Source organism: Bos indicus x Bos taurus, chromosome 16 (genome assembly GCF_003369695.1).
Source record: "Bos indicus x Bos taurus breed Angus x Brahman F1 hybrid chromosome 16, Bos_hybrid_MaternalHap_v2.0, whole genome shotgun sequence".
Classification (NCBI taxonomy): domain Eukaryota; kingdom Metazoa; phylum Chordata; class Mammalia; order Artiodactyla; family Bovidae; genus Bos; species Bos indicus x Bos taurus.
The window spans coordinates 18,404,459-18,429,286 of record NC_040091.1 but is presented as its reverse complement, the minus strand read 5'-3'; the positions used below and the strand labels follow the sequence as shown (position 1 = coordinate 18,429,286).

At 39.7% G+C, this 24,828-nt stretch overlaps 1 protein-coding gene across 1 annotated transcript in view; it reads left to right on the top strand.

Annotated features, from left to right (window-relative positions):
* USH2A (usherin) overlaps positions 1-24,828 on the top strand; it is a 938,899-nt gene that overhangs the window by 734,560 nt on the left and 179,511 nt on the right. The window contains exons 54-55 of the mRNA XM_027564435.1: positions 2,330-2,528; positions 24,234-24,341. Coding sequence (XP_027420236.1) covers positions 2,330-2,528; positions 24,234-24,341 — 307 coding nt within the window. The remainder of the gene's footprint in view (positions 1-2,329; positions 2,529-24,233; positions 24,342-24,828) is intronic.

The window sequence follows — 24,828 nt, the reverse complement described above, 5'->3', positions numbered from 1 at the left end:
GAGAAGATAGCAGATAGTTGTTCAGTCACTCAGTCACGTCCGACTCTTTGCGACCCGATGGACAGCAGCACACCAGGCTTCCCTGTCCTTCACTATCTCCCAGAGTTTGTTCAACTCATATCCACTGAGTCGATGATGCCATCCAACCATCTAATCCTCTGTCCCTCACTTCTCCTGCCTTCAATCCTTCCAAGCACCAGGGTCTTTTCCAATAAATCAGCTCTTTTCATTAGGTGGCCAAAAATTCGGAGCTTCAGCTTCATCATCAGGTCTTCCAATGAATATCTACAACTGATTTGACTGGTTTGATCACCTTGGAGTCAAAAGGATTCTCAAGAGTCTTTTTCAACACCACAGTTCAAAAGCATCAATTCTTCTCACTCTAATTGTCACATCCATACATGACTACTGGATAAACCATAGCTTTGACTATATGCACCTTTGTCAGCAAAGTGATGTCTCCGCTTTTTAATATGCTGTCTAGGTTGGTCATAGCTTTTCTTCCAAAGAGCAAACATCTTTTAATATCATGACTGCAGTCACCATCTGCAGTGATATTGGAGCCCAAGAAAATAAAGTCTGTAACTGTTTCCATTGTTTCCCCATCTATTTGCCATGAAGTGATGGGACCAGGTGCCATGATCTTCATTTTTTGAATGTTGAGTTTTAAGCCAGCTTTTTCACTCTCCTCTTCACCTTCATTAAGAGGTTCTTTCGTTCCTCTTCACTTTCTACCATTAGGGTGATGTCATCGGCATATCTGAGCTTATTGATATTTCTCCCAGCAATTTTGATCCCAGCTTGTGATTCATCCAGCCCGACATGTCATATGTACTCTGCATAGAAATTAAATAAGTAGGATGACAATACACAGCCTTGATGTACCCCTTTCCCAATTTTGAACCAGTCCGTTGTTCCATGTCTGGTTCTAACTTTTCCTTCTTGACCTGCATACAGGTTTCTCAGGAGGCAAGTAAGGTGGTCTGATATTCCCATCTCTTGAAAATTTTTCCACAGTTTGCTGTGATCCAAACAGTCAAAGGCTTTAGCGTAGTTAATGAAGCGGATGTTTTTCTGGAATTTTCTTGCTTTTTCTATGATCCAACAGATGTTGGCAATTTGATCTCTGGTTCCTGTGCCTTTTCTAAATCCAGGTTGTACATCTGGAAGTTCTTGGTCACATACTGTTGAAGCAATATAATTTGGTACTTTAAGTGAAAGTGTCTATAGTCAGAAGCTGGATTAAGAAGTGACTGAAATTTGTTGGAAAGATCTATGGAGGAAGTTGAAGCAATGAGTTTGAATGTGGTCATTTAAGAATAGACAAAGGGACAAAAACCAAAAACCATAGATGACCAGCCACGTTGAGGGAGCTACTAAATGAAAAAAGGAAAAAGCAGTCAAACAATTTGGGAGAAAAATAAGGAAAGAGCCATTTCACTGATGCCAAACTAGTCAGAGGAAACGCAGTTTTCATATGGTTTACACTTGAGAAGCTCAGCATCTTTGAACACTGTTGAAGAACCATCCAAATACAACATTCGTTCAGACCCGTCAGTTGCACCCGCCATCTAGACAGATGGCAGCTGATTGGCCCAATCAAAAATTACGGTCCAAAGGGTCCTAGAACCATTCTGAACATCTCCTTCCTACCAGATGCCAAAACAATCCGTGAAAAAGCGAAATCAGACTTAATTCTGTGAAAAAAACAAAGGCAGCCATTTTTTCCACCCAAATATATTTTGATAATGTTGAGCAAATCACTGGTTGATTTATCCTTTTTTTCTTCTCACTTGGTTCTCTTTCAGAACATTGGTGCAGACACTATAAAGTCATCCTAGGTATCATAGAAGGAGTAGCAAAAAGACTGCCCATTTACACTGTTCAAAGTATATTATATGCAAGCAAGTTCAGATGTGGGTTTTGCTCCAAATTTACTGGTGCTTAAAATGTACAAAATCAGGCTGTTAAAATGCAAAGACACCGATGGGCCATATGGAAGAGAGTTATCAAGAGTTCTCTAGTAAGACAGTCTGCCAGCCAGATTTTACTTGTTTAAACTGAGGACTGCACTCTGCCATCAAAACTGTTGTTGAACCGTTGTGATAAATGGTAGTCGAAGACTTACGGAATACATTCAAGGTCAGATTTCATTGTTTGAATAGGATGGTAGAGAAAGAATTTTAAAAAGAGGGACTGCTTCTGCAAGCCTAGCTAATGATATGCCAAGCTAAGACAACAACATTTTAAAACAAAAGTGACATTCTCATTGATCAGAATACCTAGTGTACTATTCCAAGAAATTGCTGTTTAATTCCTATGTTTTCAGGTCGTTGCAGCTACCACCCAAGGAATCCCGCAGAATATCCCTCCGCCTAGAGTCACGGCCCCCAGTGCAGAGGCTCTGCATGTGAGTTGGCATGTCCCTCCGAAGCCAAATGGCGTCATTAAAGAGTACCAGCTCAGGCAGGTCGGGAAAGGTCTCATCTACACTGACACCACTGACAGGAGGCAGCATACGGTCACAGGTAAAAAAAAAGAGGAAAACCTACCGGAAGAGTCTGTCACTGTGGTTAGGGGGGCAAAGCCTCCCAGGGGTGTGTGTTTGATATATGAGGTCACTTCGAGAGGACGTGTTCTCTTGACATATGGTCAGGTCCCACTTATCCATGCTAATAGAAGAGCCCACACTGGCAGCAATAAGCCACAACAGCAGATAACTTCAGAAATAATTTATATTTGGCTTTGATATGCATTATGTGTAGGGTTTTTGCATCAGTATTAAGGTGTTTTTTTTTTTTTTTTTCCCAGACTAACAGTAAGATGCATTTTCATTCCCCAAGGATATACTGGTAGTTAATGGGACTAGGAGAGCCAGGAATGTACTTGAAGGAAGGAGAAAAATCAACCAGAGGCTAACATTTATCTACTGTGTGGGTAATTAATACACAGAATAGTTAACAGTTGACTGGTTGTGACAATTTGTTGTTATTATTAACATTAATTAATAGTAATTGTATTATTTTGTTGCTTATATAACATATTATAATTAGCTTTAATAATATAATAATAGTACAGTATTATAGTATAGTGTCAGAAATTACTAGCAGTGATTATAATAATAATTAACATGTTTTAGTCTGAATGTCAGTCCTGAATAAAAGCAATTTCTGATTTACCCAATCTAGGTCAGCTTTGCTAATACACCATCACATCACCTTGTTTTATTTTCACTACAAACCTTTCATTGCCTGACAGTGTTTGCTTTTTATTTGCCTTTTTTGTCCTGCTCCTTTGGAAGTATTTCTACCTACTTCAATCCCATATCTTGAGCACCCAGAACAGTCCATGACACAGCAGTAGGTGCTAAATAAATGTTTGAGAATAAGTGAATTTAATGTGTTGAATAATGTCCTAAGCCTTGGCATTTACTGCTTAATTTGATCCTCATCACAAACCTATGGGGCAGAGAGAATTATTACCCCCATTGTACAGAATAGAATGCTTCAAGATAATTAGTAACTTAGCTCATCATTTAGACTATTGAATCATCCCAGACAGCTGTGTAAATTTGTTTAGTTTCTGAGAACACAAGCAACAGTTTACAAACTTTCACTCTTTCCCTATTGTCAGAACCTCCCAACTCCCCCCAACCCTTCCCACCCAGCACTGACCCCACCCACCCACACCCACCCCTGCCTCAGTCTTCCTGAGTGAATGAATGCCTGCCTTCCATTGGACCCTATACTTCAGTTCAGTTCAGTTCAGTCGCTCAGTCGTGTCTGACTCTTTACTTAGCAGGGTACATTGATACCAGGGATGATGAAACACACAGAAGTGCAGGAAGGCCTGGAAAAGCAAGCCTGATTTTTCCCTAGAGAAGATGCAGGCTGTGCTATACAGGTGGAAAAAATAAATTCATCGTGATTTACTCTCAACTGGACAGTTCCCTGACACACAGCAAGCACTCACTGACAGATGTCCACTGTTTTCCAGAAGTGCCATAAGCCTACGGAAGGTGCTTAATAAAATATTTGCGGACTAGCACATTGCAATCCTGATCTGAAGATCCTGAGCTAAGCCGATGATAATGGGGATGGGAAAGCCCTCATCCATTTAGATGATCAAATTTGTTCCTTATTTCAGTATAAATGAAAATCATCACCAGTAGTTAAAATTATGTTATTTTCCATGATAAAAATTACATTGTATATGGTGACTTATAATTTTAAAGAACTGCTGCATTTTGACTCCTGTGATTCTCGTCACAGCCTTGTAAGTGAGGGATGTTTTAAACACATGACTGACCAGGGAATTTTTGCAGAAACTAATGCCTGTAGCGTTAGTATATCTCTGGTCAATAATGTGTTAATATCCACGTTGGAAAGATGAAGGTGGAAACTGGCCTACTCGGGGTGCCCAAGGCATTTGCTGCTTCCATCTATGAGGAAATCAGAACACCACTGCATTCAAAAAAACAAAAGACATGTAACCTGCTTGTTGTGTTCTGGATAGTTTAGTAAGTACTCCAAAATTAGACTGCTGCTCTTGAGAAGCTCCCGATACTAGTGACGAGTTAAGGACTAGCTTGTATGGAGCTGCTCCAACAGAACTCTGTACCGAATGGGGTAGAAGAAATCAAAAGAATGACTTAGAAAGGCCGTGGAATGTTAATTTACAGAGTTTTGAAAGCAAAGTTAAGGTCCATGAAGACTTTGTAGCGATAAAAGTTTCACCATAAACTGGGATACAAGGATAAAGAATTCTCTTCCTACAGAATCTGTCTACTCAATCAGCATAGGCTTCAAACTATTGCCAGCTGTAGTGGTTTCCATTTTTAGAACCAACGGTTACATGCCAGCAGACCAAATTCAATTGTATTGTTCAAATCAACAGAATTGATAACCTCCTTAATTATAAAATAATTGCAAAGATTTTTGTTTAAATACTTTCACTCCACCAGTTCTTCTATTATCATTTTTTATGACCTTTTTCACGTCAGAGAAGATTTCATATGCATAACTTAATGCCAAAGTTCTTCTTTTATTGGGATAAACATTTTAAAGTTTTTCCACCTAATTTTAGTTCTTTTAAGATTATAAAAGGCCCATTTTTTGATTGGGTCGTTTATTTTTCTGGAGTTGAGCTGTAGGAGTTGCTTGTATATTTTTGAGATTAGTTGTTTGTCAGTTGCTTCATTTGCTATTATTTTCTCCCATTCTGAAGGCTGTCTTTTCACCTTGCTAATAGTTTCCTTTGATGTGCAGAAGCTTTTAAGGTTAATTAGGTCCCATTTGTTTATTTTTGCTTTTATTTCCAATATTCTGGGAGGTGGGTCATAGAGGATCCTGCTGTGATGTATGTCAGAGAGTGTTTTGCCTATGTTCTCCTCTAGGAGTTTTATAGTTTCTGGTCTTACGTTTAGATCTTTAATCCATTTTGAGTTTATTTTTGTGTATGGTGTTAGAAAGTGACGACCCAATCAAAAAATGGGCCAAAGAACTAAATAGACATTTCTCCAAAGAAGACATACAGATGGCTAACAAACACATGAAAAGATGCTCAACATCACTCATTATCAGAGAAATGCAAATCAAGACCACTATGAGGTACCATTTCACACCAGTCAGAATGGCTGCAATCCAAAAGTCTACAAATAATAAATGCTGGAGAGGGTGTGGAGAAAAGGGAACCCTCTTACACTGTTGGTGGGAAGGCAAACTAGTACAGCCACTATGGAGAACAGTGTGGAGGTTCTTTAAAAAACTGGAAATAGAACTGCCTTATGATCCAGCAATCCCACTGCTGGGCATACACACTGAGGAAACCAGAAGGGAAAGAGACACGTGTACCCCAATGTTCATCGCAACACTGTTTATAATAGCCAGGACATGGAAGCAACCTAGATGTCCATCAGCAGATGAATGGATAAGAAAGCAGTGGTACATATACACAATGGAGTATTACTCAGCCATTAAAAAGAATACATTTGAATCAGTCCTAATGAGGTGGATGAAACTGGAGCCTATTATACAGAGTGAAGTAAGCCAGAAGGAAAAACATAAATACAGTATACTAACACATATATATGGAATTTAGAAAGATGGTAACAATAACCCTGTGTACGAGACAGCAAAAGAGACATTGATGTATAGAACAGTCTTATGGACTCTGTGGGAGAGGGAGAGGGTGGGAAGATTTGGGAGAATGGCATTGAAACATGTAAAATATCATGTAAGAAACGAGTTGCCAGTCCAGGTTTGATGCATGATACTGGATGCTTGGGGCTAGTGCACTGGGACGACCCAGAGGGATGGTATGGGGAGGGAGGAGGGAGGAGGGTTCAGGATGGGGAACACATGTATACCTGTGGCGAATTCATTTTGATATTTGGCAAAACTAATACAATTATGTAAAGTTTAAAAATAAAATAAAATTAAAAAAAAAGAAAAAAAAAGATTATAAAAGGGAAAAAAAATCTGTTAGAACTCATTTCATCCATCCCTCTGTATTATTTTAGACAGATTTAGAAGGTACTTCACTTGGACAATATAGTCCTAAACAGATTTCTTTGTTAAATGAGTAAATATACCTTTATTCAAAAAAAACCTTACTAAGTATACCCTCACATATGTCGTTCCTATGGGACAGGTGTGGTGCTTGGCATTAGAAAATCTGAAACCTGAGACCTGTGTAGTGATCACACATTTTATCTGCCAGGGAAAATTCAGTTCCATGGTTAGTTGACTGATCTAATTCAGTAGGGAACTATCTTATGATGGGAATGACTGTTTTATTGAGTTTATGAAATGAACTAAAATAATCAAATTTATTTCACATTCAATCTCAAACATTTGATTGAAGAGCTGCCCGAACCCCCCCAGAGATAAAGGTTTTGATTTTTCTCATCATTTCCAAAACCGCGGCATTCCCTGAGTCACAGTCAAACACTGATGAAGCTGTAGCTCTAGTCATCCAGGAGCCTGAGAATCTAGGTCCCTAGAAATGACAGAAGGGAAAGAGGGCACCTAGCACCAGCCCCATTGTCTCCATGCTTATTTTTAATTACCTCAAAGCTTTAGAAACATGATCCCGTAAATGCTTTGTGGGAATAGAGGCAAATGCACTCATCATGTGAAATCCATAAATTGCTTATAATCCTCTCAAGATGTTAAAAAAAAAAAAAAAGCATTAAGTAATTGAAGACAGGAAGTCCTCAGTTAATTATTTAGAGGTGTTATCACTGCTCTAAGTAAACCAAGGCACTTTCTGCTATTGCGCTGAGCCCAGTACCATGGGGACCAAGGGTAGTCATCATCTTCTCAGATTCGCTAATGCAAACAGCGCATGGCAGCTTGTCAATAAAAGACCTTTTCATATCATTTATTACTAGACATGCCCACCATCCTGCTCGGAACAAACGGGATGTCAGCAATGGCATTATTTCACTTTGGGTTGCCACACTTGAAACGTGGACCTCCTAATGTGGGCATCAGGGTAGAGGAGAGCGGGGAAAGGATTAACGAAATGATTAGGGACACCGAGAACAAAATGAATTAATCATGTCCTGTTTAGCAGCAGACATGATAAGGGCTTATGTGTCTCTTAACTCTGGGGGAAATGTTTTCCAAATAATCCATTGGAAGTTGCTCATCATTTCATTTCATTGAAAGGGAACAGTTAGCAGCCTTAAGTTAACAAGGAAAGAATAATCTGTCTTCCTTTCTCATACTATTAGAAACTTGTAAAAACGTTCTGTGATAAAACAGCATAAATCCTACCAGGGCTAATTGTAGCGGAAAGGGTACTACTAATGTACTGAAACAGATATAGTACATATCACTTTTGAAACAAAGAAAACATAGTTTGACCATCCATATTCCAAAACGTGGACATTTTTTACATGAAGATTTTACATTTAGGTAACTCCATCATGTGCTCCCATAGTATCCTACACTTGACTCTCATGGTATGTATTATGCTTCATTGAATATCCTTTTACTTGTCTCTATTCCTCAACCAGGAGTTAAAAGTTTTTTTTAAGAACAGAGGCAGCAGCTTCCTTTTGCCATTGTGTTACCTGTACTGTGACCTATCACAGTACCTAACAGACATTAAGTGTTTTGAAAATCCTTGTTGAATGAATAAATATTGAGTAGTAAACTCTTGGGTTGGCCAAAAATTTCATTCCAGTTTTTCCATTGTAGCTTACAGAAAAATCCAAACAAAAATTTTGGGCAACCCAGTAGTATCTGAACTAGATTCCATATTGGTTGGATATAAAAATCACAGCCAGACACAGCTAAAGCTCAGGATGGGTGACACAATCTGCAAAGCCCAACGCAAAATGAAAGTGTGGGGCTCCTTTGTTCAAAAATCATTAAGAATTTCAGGATGATGAAAACTGACCCACGCTCAGGATCCTTCTAAGCATGGTCTGAGGTTACTACATGGCTTTTGTGCCCTGGTCTCTGGCAGTTTGAATTTATTGGCAGTAAACTTCTTTTTAATTATATTATAGTTGATTTACAAGGTTGTATTGCTTTCAAGTATACAGCAAACTGATTCATACATACACACACACACACACGTATATATACATATATCCATTCTTTTTCAGATTCCTTTTCCTTATATGTTATTACAAAGTGTTCAGTAGAATTCTGTGTGCTATACAGTAGGTCCTTGTTGATTATCTATTTTATATATAGTAGTGGTCACTATAAACAAAGCTAGTGGAGGTGATGGAATTCCAGCTGAGCTATTTCAGATCCTAAAAGATGATGCTGTGAAAGTGCTGCACACAGTATGCCAGCAAATTTGGAAAATTCAGCAGTGGCCAAAGGACTGGGAAAGATCAGTTTTCATTGCAATCCCAAAGAAAGGCAGTGCCAAAGAATGTTCAAACTGTTGCACAATTGCATTCATCTCACATGCTAGCAAAGTAAAGCTCAAAATTCTCCAAGCTAGACTTCAACAGTACATGAACTGAGAATTTCCAGATGTTTAAGCTGGATTTAGAAAAGGCAGAGGAACCAGAGATCAAATTGCCAACATCTGTCAGATCATAGAAAAAGCAAGAGAATTCCAGAAAAACATCTGCTTCACTGACTATACTGAAGCCTTTGACCATGGAACAATTGACTGGTTCCAAATTGGGAATGTAGTTCATCAAGGCTGTATATTGTCACCTTGCTTATTTAACTAATATACAGAGTACATCATGAGAAATTCCAGGCTGAATGAATCATAAACTGGAATCAAGATTACCGGGAGAAATATCAGTAACCTCATATATGCAGGGAGAAGGCAATGGCACCCCACTCCAGTACTCTTGCCTGGAAAATCCCATGGATGGAAGAGCCTGGTAGGCTGCAGTCCATGGGGTCACACAGAGTCGGACACGACTGAAGCGACTTAGCAGTAGCAGTAGCAGCATATATGCAGATGACATCACCCTTATGGCAGAAAGTGAAGAGAAACTAAAGAACCACTTGATGGAAGTGAAAGAGGAGAGTGTAAAAGCTGGCTTAAAACTCAGCATTCAGAAAAACAAAGATGGTGGCATCCGGTCCCATCACTTCATGGCAAATAGATGGGGAAACAATGGAAACAGTGAAAGACTATTTTCTTGGACTCCCAAATCACTGCAGATGGTGACTTCCACCATGAAATTAAAAGATGTTTGCTTCTTGGAAGGAAAGCCATGACCAACCTAGAAAGCATATTAAAAAGCAGACATATTACTTTGCCAACAAAGGTCCGTCTAGTCAAAGCTATGGTTTTTCCAGTAGTCATGTTTGGATGTGAGAGTTGGACCGTAAAGAAAACTGAGTGCTGAAGAATTGATGCTTTTGAACTGTGGTGTTGGAGAAGACTCTTGAGAGTCCCTTGGACTGCAAGGAGGTCAATCCTAAAGGAAATCAATCCTGATTTTTTATTAGAAGGACTGATGCTGAAGCTGAAGCTCCAATACTTTGGCCACCTGATGGGAAAAACTGACTCATTGGAAAAGATCCTGATGCTGAGAAAGATTGAAGGCAGAAGGAGAAGGGGACGACAGAGGATGAGATGGCTGGATGGCATCACTGACTCAGTGGACATTAGTTTGAGCAAACTCTGGTAGTTGTGATGGACAGGGAAGCGTGGCATGCTATAGTCCATAAGGTCACAAAGAGTTGGACACAACTGAGCAACTGAACTGAACTGATACAGTAGTGGGTATCTTTAACTGAAACAGAATGAAAACTGGGATGGCTGTTGTGTCCTCAGAGCAGCTTCAGAAGCCTCTGATGTCATGTGTGATACTCTGGGCTGTATTTCCCCCACTACCACCTGACCTCTGGCCACCAAGCATCAGACCTGTGAAAGTAGGTGTGAGAATTCATTTTATTTTCATTTTTCAAATTCCAAGGAGCCTAAATTCTTGCAAAAAAATGGCACATCAACCACTATTTCTTCTTCTATCATTCTTACAGATATAATATTATAGCCAAAGCATTATATGCATCAGCTGTCTAGACACCAGTATTTAAAGGAAAGAAAAATCCCTTGGAATCCCAGATATTCCAAGGTACTTTGACTGAGAAATCACTACTTCTGTTTCATTCCCAGCAGTTCTATCCAGTTTCCTTCTTCCCTGAGATGTATATCTTTGTTGTGGATCATTTAAGCATCAGACTTTGCTGCTACCTGATGACACATTTTGTTCTAGAGAAGATTCTGATTGAAAATGTAGGATAAAAGAGGCTTTGGTCTAATACAACACCAAACTCCAAGGCAGAAAAATATTTGTTAATACAGTGATACAAAAATCAAAAGCAAGGGTCTTTCCTTGGATTATCTTATTAATGTTTTTAATGTTAATACATTTGGAAAGAGAGCCTGCCAAATTAGTGACTCATTCAGGAAGTATCTTGTAATGAATCTGATCACTCTGATACTAGGGAGAGGAGCTTAATCTCGGGTGTAGAATTACACATTAAATAGAGAATTAAGAATGCAAATAAGCTTTGTAGCAAGTAGTCAGAATGGAAAGTTCTAAGTTATTTCACTGGTATTTGAAAATGCAAGAGCGCCCTAGTTTGGATTTTTTGATGTCTGGTTCATATGAGATATCACCTGAACTCATACGTCAAAGCCTCGATGCAAGAAATGGACAGTGCCAATGGCTGCTCTCAGAGAGGCAAGAAATTGACTTGACTAAGAGGGATGGACACTGCTGAGATCATGATGGATGATACTATCAGGGAAAGGGGGCCCTAGCTTGTGAGCTCCTGAAATATTTCACAATTGAATTTTGTGACACAAACCATAATTTAAATGCACATTTGGTGTATCTAAAGTGATTCCATGATCCCTTGGGATACCAGTTTTCGAATATCTCAGTTTTCACATGGAATCACGTTAATCCAAAATTGAGCCTTGACATAGCTCTACTCATCACAGTGAATGCTGGGTGTTCCTGGGAATCTCCACGAGCAGAAATGTTCTTGGGTGAGGGAGGGGAAAAATCATTTAATGAGTTCCCAGGCAGGTGGAGGCAAAAGATAGCTCTTTTCAACAGTAAAACTAGATATGTGGTTCACATGGGCCAGGGCAAGCATCTAGTTTGGGTGAACTGTGCCAGGGCAACTAACTGCCCACAGAGTGGGTAATACCTGGTAACCACCTAACAAAAGCTTTTTGAAGTAATTCAGGCCTCTCAGCACTTGAACTAATAACTAACCAAGTTGACTGAGGAACTTGTGAAATTACATATTCTCTAGGATTATTTGGTAATTCTTCAGAAGAATAATAGATGATATTTAGGACAACTGAATGACTATTTTGAGGTAGCACTAGCTATCTGAAACTGTAATGAACAAAAAGCTTTTTCGTCACTGCTTGGAGATTAAACATGAGAAACAAGCTGTTCTTTATAGAGTACATCCAATGTAACTTACAGAGCTATGAGTTTTGTTTTCCAAATCATCTTTTTATGATCCATAGGCAGACTTTTTGCAGTCTCTTTTTAACACATATTTACTCTTGAAAGGGATGTTACTTGAAAGTGTAATTGTAATGAGTTTGGTTATAGTATGCCTCTTTCCTTTAAAAGAGAACATGATTCCCTGTAGGGAAATTCAGGTAATTTGCAGCCACAGTAATCTCCACTCCACTGAAATGTTAAATACTTGGCTTTTCTCCATGCGTTTGTCTTTCTCTGTTCTACAGCCTCTATTTCTTACTCTTTTAATTCAATGCTGAGCAGTTGAATGATGTTTTCTTTTCTCCTTCTACTCTTTGACTTTAGGATTAAGTTACAGTCAGAACGGTTCCTTGGAGACATCTCTTTATTTCCCTCTTCTCATCCTGATCAGTTCATGAGTAGTTTTCAATTGGTGTGCCCTTTTCACTGCCTGTTGCTAATATTTCAAATATATCTCATTTTAAGGACTACCAATAGGGGCTTCCTTAAAGTGACAGCAAATTCCAGTTGAAATGTGTTGATTTTATTGAGTTTTACAGTCATATATATGAAAGGTCATCCAGTTCATGTAAATCATCTATGCCTCGTGGCAGTCCACACTTTACTTACAGACTCTTGGAACCAAGTCTATTAGTAAATCAATCCTCTAACAATAGGAAAAATACAAGACCTAAGAAATTGTTGTTCAGTCACTAAGTCACATCTGACTGATGAGTCAGTAATGCTATCTAACCATCTCCTCCTCTGTTGTCCCCTTCTCCTTTTGCCTTCAGTATTTTGCAGCATCAGAATCTTTTCCAGTGAGTCAGTTCTTCATATCAGGTGGCTAAAGTGTTAGAACTTCAGCTTCAGCAACAATCCTTCCACTGAATATTCAGGGTTGATTTCCTTTAGGACTGACTGATTTGATCTTCTGGCAGTCCAAGGGACTCTCAAGAGCCTTGTCCAGCACCACAATTTGAAAGCATCAATTCTTCAGCACTCAACCTTCTTTATGGTCTAATTCTCACCTTTGTACATGACTACTGGACCTAAGAATAGAATATACAAATGTTGGATGCATCTGTCATCTTCTTTCATATTAGCCTGTGGTTCAATTAAGCAGTCTATATTCCTGTGCCCACAGTTTACATATATGGGAACTGAAGTCAATAAGCTGGCTTGTGGTAGTAGCTGATAGGTAGATAAGGATTAGACCCAAAGAGTCCAATTTCAGACTGCTGAGTCTGCCTCTGTACATGAATTGTGCTCATATTCCAAATGAAAATATTCAAATACCTAGCCCCATGTGGATTTTTAATATTACCAGAAGTGTTACTAGGCCTTGAAGGATCTGTGTCATTTTACTTAGAAGCCTCATAGGGTGGACCCAACTGCTCCGGGTCACATTTTTCAGCCCAAAAAGAAAAGAAAGAAAGTGAAGTCACTCAGTCGTGTCTGACTCTTTGCAACTGCATGGACCGTAGCCTACCAGGTTCCTCCATCCATGGGATTTTCCAGGCAAGAATACTGGAGTGGGTTGCCATTTCCTTCTCCAGGAGATCTTCCCAACCCAGGGACTGAACCTGGGTTTCCCGCATTTTGGGCAGACGCTTTACTGTCTGAGCCACCAGGGAAGTCCCAACTGCCCAGAATTGCATCCTGACCTCATCCTTTCTTATCTCTGTCATCAGAGGTGAGTTCCTTCATCTCTCTATGCTTTGGCTCCTGTTATCTGAGCAGAGAACAGCAGTTCGTCTGGGAGTAATTGTCTTACTCCCCAAGGGGTTTAATGGTGTTAATTAATGTCTAGGAAGTACATGGAAGAAGGACTGCAAGTAGTAAATATTAAGTAAACTTCAGTTTCAGATATGGAGAAGGCAGTGGCACCCCATTCCAGTACTCTTGCCTGGAAAATCCCATGGACGGAGGGCCTGATGGGCTGCAGTCATGGGGTCACTAAGAGTCAGACATGACTGAGGGACTTCACTTTCACTTTTCACTTTCATGCATTGGAGAAGGAAATGGCAACCCACTCCAGTGTTCTTGCCTGGAGAATCCCAGAGACGGGGAAGCCTGTTGGGCTGCCGTCTATGGGGTCGCACAGAGTCGGACTTAGAAGTGACTTAGCAGCGACTTAGCAGCATAATATTATAGTAGTGTAATGTTTTCTGTATAGTAGAGTGTGTCTATTCATCTCAAACTCCTAATTTACTTAGCAGCAGTAGCAGTTTCAGATACACACATCTGAATGCAGAATCCCAAAGAATAGCAAGGAGAGATACGAAAGACTTCCTAAGTAATCAATGCAAAGAAATAAGGGAAAACAATAGAATGGGAAAGACAAGAGAACTCTTCAAGAAAATTAGAGATACCAAGGAAACATTTCATGCAAAGATGGACACAATAAAGGACAGAAATGGTATGCACCTAACAGAAGCAGAAGATATAAAAAAGAAATGGCAAGAATACACAAAAGAACTATATAAAAAAGATCTTCATGACCCAGATAACCATGATGGCATGACCACTCACCTAAAGCGAGACATCCTGGAGTGCAAAGTCAAGTAGGCCTTAGGAAGCATCACTATGAGGAAAGCTAGTGGAGGTGATGGAATTCCAACTGAGCTATTTCAAATCCTAAAAGATGATGCTGTGAAAGTGCTGTACTCAATATGTCAGCAAATTTGGAAAACTCAGCAGTGGTCCCAGGACTGGAAAAGGTCATTTTTCATTCTAATCCCAAAGAAAGACAATGCCAAAGAGTGTTCAAACTACCACACAGTCACACTCATTTCACACACTAGCAAAATAATGCTCAAAATTCTCCAAGCTAGGCTTCAACAGTACCTGAACTGAGACCTTCCAGATATTCAAGCTGGATTGAGAAAAGGCAGAGGAACCAGAGATCTAATTGCCACCATCTGTTGGAGCACAGAAAAAGCAAGAGAATTCCAGAAAAACATCTGCTTCATTGACTGCGCCGAAGCCTTTGACTATGTAAATCACAACAAACTGTGGAAAGTTCTTAAAGAGATGGGAATACGAGGCCACCATACCTGCCTCCTGTGACACCTGTATGTAGGTCAAGAAGCAGCATTTAGAACTGGACATAGAACGATGGCTCCAAATTGAGAAAGGAGTACATCAAGGCTGTATATTGTAACCTTGCTTATTTAACTTATATGCAGAGTACATCATGCAAAATGGTGGACTGGATGATACAAGCTGGAATCAAGATTGCCGGGAGAAATATCAATAACCTGAGATATGTACATGACACCACCCTTGTGGCAGAAAGTGAAGAGGAACTAAAAAGCCTCTTGATGAAAGAGGAGAGTGAAAAAGCTGACTTAAAACTCATCATTCAAAAAACTAAGATCATAGCATTTGGTCCCATCACTTCATGGCAAATAGATGAGGAAACAATGGAAACAGTGACAGACTTTATTTTCTTAGGCTCCAAAATCACTGCAAACGGTGACTGCAGGCATGCAATTAAAAGACTCTTGCTCCTTGGAAGAAAAGCTATAACAAACTTAGACAGCAGTATCAAAAAGCAGAGACTTTACTTTGCCAGCGAAGATCTGTATTGTCAAAACTGCATTTTCCAGTATGGATGTAAGAGTTGGACTATAAAGAAAGCTGAGTACCAAAGATTTGATACTTTTCAACTGTTGGAGATGACTCTTGAGAGTCCCTTGGACTGCAAGGAGATCAAACCAGTCATTCCTAAAGGAAATCAGTCCTGAATATTCATTGCAAGGACTGATGCTGATGCTGAAGCTCCAATACTTTGGCCACCTGATGTGAAGTACTGACTTGTTGAAAAAGACTCTGATGCTGGGAAGGATTGAGGCAGGAGGAGAAGGGGACAACGGAGGATGAGATGGTTGAATGGCATCACTGACTTGATGGACATGAGTTTGTGCAAGCTCCAGGAGTTGGTGGTGGACAGGGAAGCCTGGCATGCTGCAGTCCATGGGGTCCCAAAGAGTTGGATGCGACTGAACGACTGAACTGTAGGGAACTGAAACTTTAATTGGTATGTTATTTATGTGATCAAAGAAGCAACTTCCTTAGAGAATAACTGCATTTCTCAAAAGATACATTTAATTAATGTTTAGAATTCAGTGAAAAGAGGAGAAAAAAATGAAATAAAACATACCCAATTTTGTTTTTTAACTTTTGTATTAATTTGTATTTTGAATGAAATCCTTCCATTATATTTCACTTTAAGAACAACTGCAGTGGTTTCTACCCTTTTTATATCATTCGGATACTATTTAATCTTTAGAGGGGAGGCAGTCATTGAAAATTTTCAGTGTGTTTGATATAACTTATCCAATGGAGACCGCACAGGACTTGGTGTTAAAATCATTGGTTTGTCCCTACTCCCAGCCGAACATTTGTCTGCTGTGTCCGTATTTGATTCTCTGAACCTGTTTTCCTACCTTTGAGGCAGGAACAATATTTCTTGTTCTGGTGATATTAAAGGCAAAACCTCCTCACCTTTCACCAGACTTTTTCGTGTTCTTGCTAATTCTCTCTCTCCCATAATCTGGTACCTCTTTCTAGCTCGTATAAAGGCAGATCACCTCATGCACATAATAATAGCTGCTTATGCTTGCTGTGTGTAACATAGAAGACTCTGACCCTGTGTGTACACATGTAACATTATTAGCAATTATAAGAGTAGTATCACTTATAACTCTGTTTCTTGAAGGTTACCAAAACAGTTCAACCAGGGTTCACAAATGGGCACTTAAAGGCTCATGAAACAAACAACAAAAATCACATGTAGATTTTAGGTGTGGCTCACTCAAGGCTACCAAATGACATCAGTTCAGTTTAGTTCAGTCGCTCAGTCATGTCTGACTCTTTGTGACCCCATGGACTGCAGTACGCCAGGCTTCCCTGTCCATAACCAACTCCCAGAGTTTACACAAACTCATGTCCATTGAGTCAGTGATGTCATCCAACCATCTCATCCTCTGTCATCCCCATCTTCTCCTGCCTTCAATCTTTCCCAGCATCAGGTCTTTTCTAATGAGTCAGTTCTTTGTATCAGGTGGCCAAAGTATTGGAGTTTCAGCTTCAAGACCAGTCCTTCCAATGAATATTCAGGCCTGATTTCATTTAGGATGGACTGGTTGGATCTCCTTGCAGTTCAAAGGACTCTCAAGAGTCTTCTCCAACACCACAGTTCAAAAGCATTAATTCTTCGGCACTCAGCTTTCTTTATAGTCCAACTCTCACATCCATAAGTGACTACTGGAGAAACCATAGCTTTGACTAGATGGACCTTTTTTGCAAAGTAATGTATCTACTTTTGAATATGCTGTCTAGGTTGGTCATAACTTCTTCCAAGGAGCAAGCATCTTTTTAATTTCATGGCTACAGTCACCATCCGCAGTGATTTTGTAGCCCCCGCCCAAAAAAAATCTATCACTGTTTCCACTGTTTCCCCATGTATTTACCATGAAGTGATGGGACTGGATTCCATGATCTTAGATTTCTGAATGTTGAGTTTTAAGCCAACTTTTTCACTCTCCTCTTTCACTTTCCTCAAGAGGCTCTTTAGTTCTTCTTCGCTTTCAGCCCTAAGGGTGGTGTCATGTGAATATCTGAGGTTATTGATACCCCTCCTGGGAATCTTGATTCCAGCTTGTGCTTCATCTAGCCCAGCGTTTCTCATGATGTACTCCGCATATAAATTAAATAAGCAGGGTGACAATATACAGCCTTGACATACTCCTTTCTCTATATGGAAACATTCTGTTGTTCCATGTCCAGTTCTAACTGTTGCTTCTTGACCTGCATACTGATTTCTCAAGAGGCAGGTCAGGTGGTCTGGTGTTCCCATCTCTTGAAGAATTTTCCAGTTTGTTGTGATCCACAGAGTCAAAGGCATTGACTATGTGATCCACATAGTCAATAAAGCAGAAATAGATGTTTTTCTGGAATTCTCTTGCTTTTTTGATGAGGATGTTGACACTGTGATCTCTGGTTCCTCTGCCTTTTCTAAACCCAGCTTGAACATCTGGAAAATGAAAGTGAAGTCGCTCAGTCATGTCCGACTCTTTGCAACCCCAGGGACTGTAGCCTACCAGGCTCCTCTGTCCATGGGATTTTCCAGGCAATAGTCCTGGAGTGGGTTGCCATTTCCTTCTCCAGGAGATCTTCCCAAACCAGGGATCGAACCCAGGTCTCCCGCATTGTAGACAGACACTTTACCGTCTGAGCCAACAGTGTGAGATGAATAAAATTGTATGGTAGTTTGAGCATTCTTTGGCATTGCCTTTCTTTAGGATTGGAATGAAAACTGACCTTTTCCAATCCTGTGGCCACTGTGGAGTTTTCCAAATTTGCTGGCATATTGAGTGCAGCACTTTCACAGCATCATCTTTTAGGACGTGAAATAGCTCAACTGGAATTCCATCACCTCCACTAGCTTTGTTTGTAGTGATGCTTCCTAAGGCCCACTTGACTTCACATTCCAGGATGTCTGGCTCTAGGTGAGTGATCATGCCATCGTGGTTATCTAGGTCATGAAGATATTTTTTGTGTAGTTCTTCTGTGTATTCTTGCTACCTCTTCTTAATATCTTCTGCTTCTGTTGTTGCTGCTGCTGCTGCTAAGTCACTTCAGTCATGTCTGACTCTGTGTGACCCCATAGATGGAAGCCCACCAGGCTCCCCCATCCCTGTTCTTGCCTGGGACTCTCCAGCAAGAACACTGGAGTGGGTTGCCATTTCCCTCTCCAATGCATGAAAGTGAAAAGGGAAAGTGAAGTCACTCAGTCGTGTCTGACTCTTAGCGACCTCATGGACTCAGCCTACCAGGCTCCTCTGTCCATGGAATTCTCCAGGCAAGAGTACTGGAGTGGGGTGCCATCACCTTCTCTGCTGCTTCTGTTAGGTACATACCATTTCTGTCTTTTATTGTGTCCATCTTTGCATGAAATGTTCCCTTGGTATCTCTAATTTTCTTGAAGAGATCTCTAGTCTTTCCCATTCTTTTGTTTTCCTCTATTTCTTTCCTCCAGATGACATTTCCAGGACAAAGTTTCTTTTCATCTGAGCTTTTCTCCATTCTCAAGCTTTATGTGGTGGAAAAAGAACCATATAAAAATGAATGAAAGTTCTGTTTCTAAGCCTAGCTTTCAGTGGCCTGAATGAGGTCACAGAATGCTGCTACCGTTGCTCAGAATTGAATGTTGATATGTGTCCTGGCCTGGGCGAATTCAGCTCTCAACCAAGCACAAGGCCTGATGGTGGCCAAAGACTGGTTTCTCCAAAGAAAATTCAAGTTTTGTTATCAAAAATGTGTGACTATACTCTGGATGTTAAATATTACAGGCGTCGAGTTGCATGACACAAGCTAGTGAATGTCAGTTGAAATGAGTCTGAGTCTATGCTTGATCCACCTGGTGCTTTCACCTGGTCAGATGCTCTGCACTGCAGGGGCAGAAGCATCTCTGGGAGACAGACTGCCCATGAATAAGCCATTATCCGTGCCCCCTTCACTTCCAGCCTCTTGCCTCCCACTCTAATCTTTCTTGTTCTTCAAACTATGCTTCTTTTCTCCAGTTCCCTACTTCCACTCCTTTTGATTCGGAGATGTCTTTGAACTCTTCTGACTTATTTTTATAAGTTTTTCTTTTTGAAGTATAGTCGATTTACAGTGTTTCAGGTATACAGCAAAGTGATTCAGTTATATATGTGTATGTATGTGTGTGTGTGTATGTGTGTGTGTATATATATGTATATATATTTCAGATTCTTTTCCATTATATAGGCTATTACAAGATATTGAATATAGTTCCCTGTGCTATACTATATAGTAGTACCTTTTTGGTTATCATTTTCTGTTATCAGTTCAGTTCAGTCACTCAGTCACATCTGACTCTTTGTGACCCCATGGACAGAAGCACACCAGGCTTCCTTGTCCATCACCAACTCCTGGAACTTGCTCAAACTCATTTCCATGGAGTCAATGATGCCATTCAACCATCTCATCCTCTGTCATCTCCTTCTCCTCCTGCCTTCAATCTTTCCCAGCATCAGAGTCTTTTCCAGTGAGTCAGTTCTTTGCATCAGGTGGCCAAAATATTGGAGTTTTAGCTTCAGCATCAGTCCTTCCAGTGAATATTCTGGACTGATTTTCTTTAGGATGAACTGGTTTGATCTCCTTGCAGTCCAAGGGACTCTCAAGAGTCTTTTCCAACACCACAGTTCAAAAGCATCAATTCTTCAGCACTCAGCTGTCTTCATATCCAACTCTCACATTCATACATGACTACCAGAAAAACCATAGCTTTGACTAGATGGACCTTTGTTGGCAAAGATTATATATATATACACACATACACAGACACACAGAAAAATATTTTCTGTATAGTAGTAAGGCAATGGCACCCCACTCCAGTACTCTTGCCTGGAAAATCCCATGGACAGAGGAGCCTAGTAGGCTGCAGTCCATGGGGTCGCTAAGGGTCGGACATGACTGAGCGACTTCACTTTCACGCATTGGAGAAGGAAATGGCAACCCACTCCAGTGTTCTTGCCTGGAGAATCCCAGGGATGGGGAGCCTGGTGGGCTGCCGTCTCTGGGGTCGCACAGAGTCGGACACGACTGAAGCGACTTAGCAGCAGCAGCAGCCCTTTTCCCCTTTGGTAACCATAAGTTTCTCTTCTATGTCTGTGACTATATTTCTGTTTTGTAAATAAGTCCACGTGCATCCTTTTTTTTTTTTCAGATTTTACATACAAGTGGTATCATATGTATGTCTTTCTCTCTCTGACTTACCTCACTTAGTTTGATAATCTTTCGACTTTTTGACCAATGCTCTCTGCTTAATACTCAGTTCTGCATCCTGCCCATCACCCTTAATTCTAGTATTCCAGTGTCTCCAAGAGATGTATATTCCTTCACTAACTCTGGCCCGATCCTCTACTAAACCACCCCACCTCTCTCCATTTAAACACCTTGTTACAGACTCCGTGGGCACACCTTCCTCAGTCTATCAAAACTTCTTTAAAGGCTGATTGCTCTGCTGTTGTACCACCTCCATACACCTGTCTTCTAGTGTGAAATGGATGACACTCAACCCCCTTTAGAAAAATTTTGTAAGGAAAAAACAATTTCTATTTTTATATATGTAGATTTTCTTTTAGCTACAGTCCTCATTACAAATACCTTCAGTCTTCTAATCAATCTTAGTACACCTCTGGGATGATGTTTTCTTTTCTTTCCTAAGACACATCCTAAATTGTCCTTCAAAAGTCTGAAACCAAACCAAACAGAATACAAAATGTGGAAGAGAACAAAGGGTTTTTTTTTTTTTGTCAGACTATTCCAGAGAAAAATCAAGTATTGCTTTATTTTTGCTAGCCATACTTAAGCCTGACATTCAGAAGAAAAATCTAGAAAATATTTATTGTTCATAAATTATATTAATCTTGTTTTTATTTTAATAGTATTATGCAAGTAGAAAAGAATCTCCTACTCAATGAAACTGATGCTGTGAGCAAGAGTCCCTATGGAATTAAGAGGAAGGGCCTGTGTGGTCACAGCACACTCGTGATGGTACATGGACATATCATAGCATCACAACCATGCCATGCTTATTGGATGCTTTTATGCCCTGGTCTTCCTTAAACAATTTTTGAAACACATTGAATACATGGGGAGAAATGATTTTAAAAACATTCAAAGATACCATCCTTACTCTCAAAGGGCTTACCTTCTAAGTGAGAAAGTAAGATATTCAGATACAATGGTGTTACAAGGGTCAAGACCCCATTTTTCAGTAATGGGAGTAAAGAAGGCAACTTTGTCAGACTAAATCAGTCACCACCATCCCTGACCTTCATTCTTAAATGTTTCTCTTGAGCTCTATATTTTATAATCTTGAGCATTTTCCTATAAGCTTTTATCAAACCCACAAGGCTTGAAAATGGCCTAGATCTTTCATCATATTCCTCATCTGTAAATCAGGTAAATATCAGAAGTATGTAAATCCTCCATAGCAGCCAAGTAGAAGATTATAATCAAATAAGTATCCACATCTTATCATTAAATTGATAAGGAAACACTAAGTGTTTTGAAGCTGAATCCCAGAGCAGCTCCCGCTACAGAACATTACGGCTTTAGCAGAGAAGCCAGACTACTGCTCCAATTCTAAGTGAACTAGTTAATTAATTTTTTCCCTTCACTTAACGAGCACCTACTTCGTGCCTGTCACTATTCAAAGGACACACTTGTGGGCAAAACTAAGTCCTTGTTCTTTTTGAGGTTATGTCACAGAGGTGGAGACAAGCAATAAATAAATAAACGTGTAATAAAACATCAGATAGTGTGGAAGGCTATGAAAGAAGAAAGTAATTTGAGAGGATAAAAAGTACTGGTTGTTGTGTGTAGATAAACTGACCAAAATCTTTTAAAATATAGCATTTGAATAGATATACATAAAGTGACAGCTGCTGCTACTGCCAAGTCGCTTCAGTCGTGTCCGACTCTATGCGACCCCATAGACGGCAGCCCACCAGGCTCCCCCATCCCTGGGATAAATGTCTGGAAGAAGAGTCCGCTCACCAAAAGAACAGGATATGTGAAAACATAGTTCAAAATTCATGAAAAAATAAGTATAGAAATTTATTGGATCCCTGTTGTAACTTAGCCCAATTATTTGACATAGATATTGTCCTGTTCTTTTATCAGAAAATATTTTTAAAGCTTTGGCTTTGTTTTACTTTTCCCAAGAGTCAAGGAAATGAATGTTAGCCTTGATGTATTCTTGTTGAATGCTGCTGTCTTAAAGTTGCTTCTGCTAAAATAAAGTACTACTCTAAGTACTTCTCAACAGCCTTAGAGACTAGATGCAGTGATTCCTTATTTTACAGATCAGTAGATCAAAGCAGAATGAAGCTAAGTAACTTCTGAAAGGTCACTGGCCATGCAGTGATGAAATCTAACAATATATTACTTTATTTTGTATTGGGTTATAGCTGATTAACAATGTTGTGACAGTCTCAGGTGGACAGGGAAGGGATTCAGCCATCCATATGCATATATCCTTTTCTCCCCCAAACTCCCCCTCCCATCCAGGCTGCCACATAACATTGAACAGAGGTCCCTGTGCTATGCAGGAGGAACTTGTTGGTGATCCATTTTAAATATAGCAATGTGTACAAACAGAGAAGGAGAAATATCAAAATGACATTCCTTATATATGGAATCTAAAATTAAGTGATACAAATGAACTTACAAAGACAAACAGACTTAGGAAATGAACTTATTGTTACTGGGGGCGTGGAGGGGGCACAGTGGGGGGAAAGGATACTTAGGCAGTTTGGAATGGATATGGAACAATATATAACTGTTGTCTGTGGATTGCCAACAGATACCAGTATATCTGTTGTTGGTGGATTGCTGTTCCTTCTTTTCCTGAGAATTTATTGAGCAATTACTGTGCTACATTATACATCTTATTATAAAAGAAATATAAACACTGTTCCCTCTTCATAATATGTCTAATCTATGTGTAAACACAAAAACAACATACCTTGTGAAAAACTACAGAATTGTGAGATGGTACAGTAGGAGCATATATGGTAAAGAAATGCAAAGTTAAAAGTTAATATGAGCTGAATATGGCTTGAGGCTAAAAATGTTGACTCTAACCTTTTTATTTTTTTTTTCTCCCTGCCCCTGTTCATATAAGAAGCAATTGCAGAAACTGGGATGGTTAGCCTGGAGAAGAGAAAACTCAGGGGGGATTTGATAACTGTCTACAAATATTTGAAGAACTGTCATGTGGAAAAGAAATTAGATTTGTTCTCTGTGTCCCTAGTGGGTGGAAGTATTAGAAAGAATTCACCACAATATAAAGAAGGACTTTCACACCAAACAAAGAGAACTCTAGAGCTCTCTAGAGATGGAATAGGCTGTTTGGGAGATGGAGCACCTCGATTCTCTAGGCAGGGGAGTCTCTTCAATGATACCTGGTACAGGGGAATTAATGGAAAGATGGATGGATGGATGGATGACAAGAATTTTCGGATCTCTTTGAAGGCTTAGAATTTGTTGTTTTATCAGTTGAGAAATGAAATGTCTTTTAATACTGAGCTGCTTATGAAGTTCCTTTCCCCCTTGGAGTGTTTTCTGCTCTTAAAAATTTTGGATATCATATCTGCAACTCTGCATGTGACTGCTAGTGTTTACCTGATAATAAATAATCCTCTCAAGAGGTACTTGATTTCTTGTTTGCTCTTTCTAGGTCTCCAGCCATACACCAACTACAGCTTCACACTTAGGGCTTGTACATCTGCTGGATGCACTTCAAGTGAGCCTTTTCTAGGTCAGACTCTGCAGGCAGCCCCTCAAGGTAATTAAAAAATACCCGTGGTTGGGAAAAAGAAGTTTTCATATGATATTTTGACATGAACTCTATAAACTTTATCATAACAAACAAGGAAGAAGAACTAAAGTATATGGATCCAAAATAATATTCTAGCTTCCTGTTTTTCAAGTTTAAACTATAAGTCTCCCAAGGCAGTTTGCTTTCAATTCCTTAGATGTGGTTTTCCTTGGAAGAAAAAAGATACTATGTACTTGGATATGAAATTCCTCCAAAAATCAAAGGTTAAATATTCCCAGGGCAGCTAAAATATAACAAGCACCACACTCCATGTTGAAGCTGATAAAAATATTCACTGCCCACAAGAATTTGCAATCAAGTAGAAGTGATAGGGTAAGTAACCAAATTGACATGAAGAGAGAGAATCTTAGAATGTGATGTTAAATGAGAATTAATGAACAGAATGCTCAGGTTAATCTTGGAAGGGAGAGATTACAACCCATCAGGGACTTCA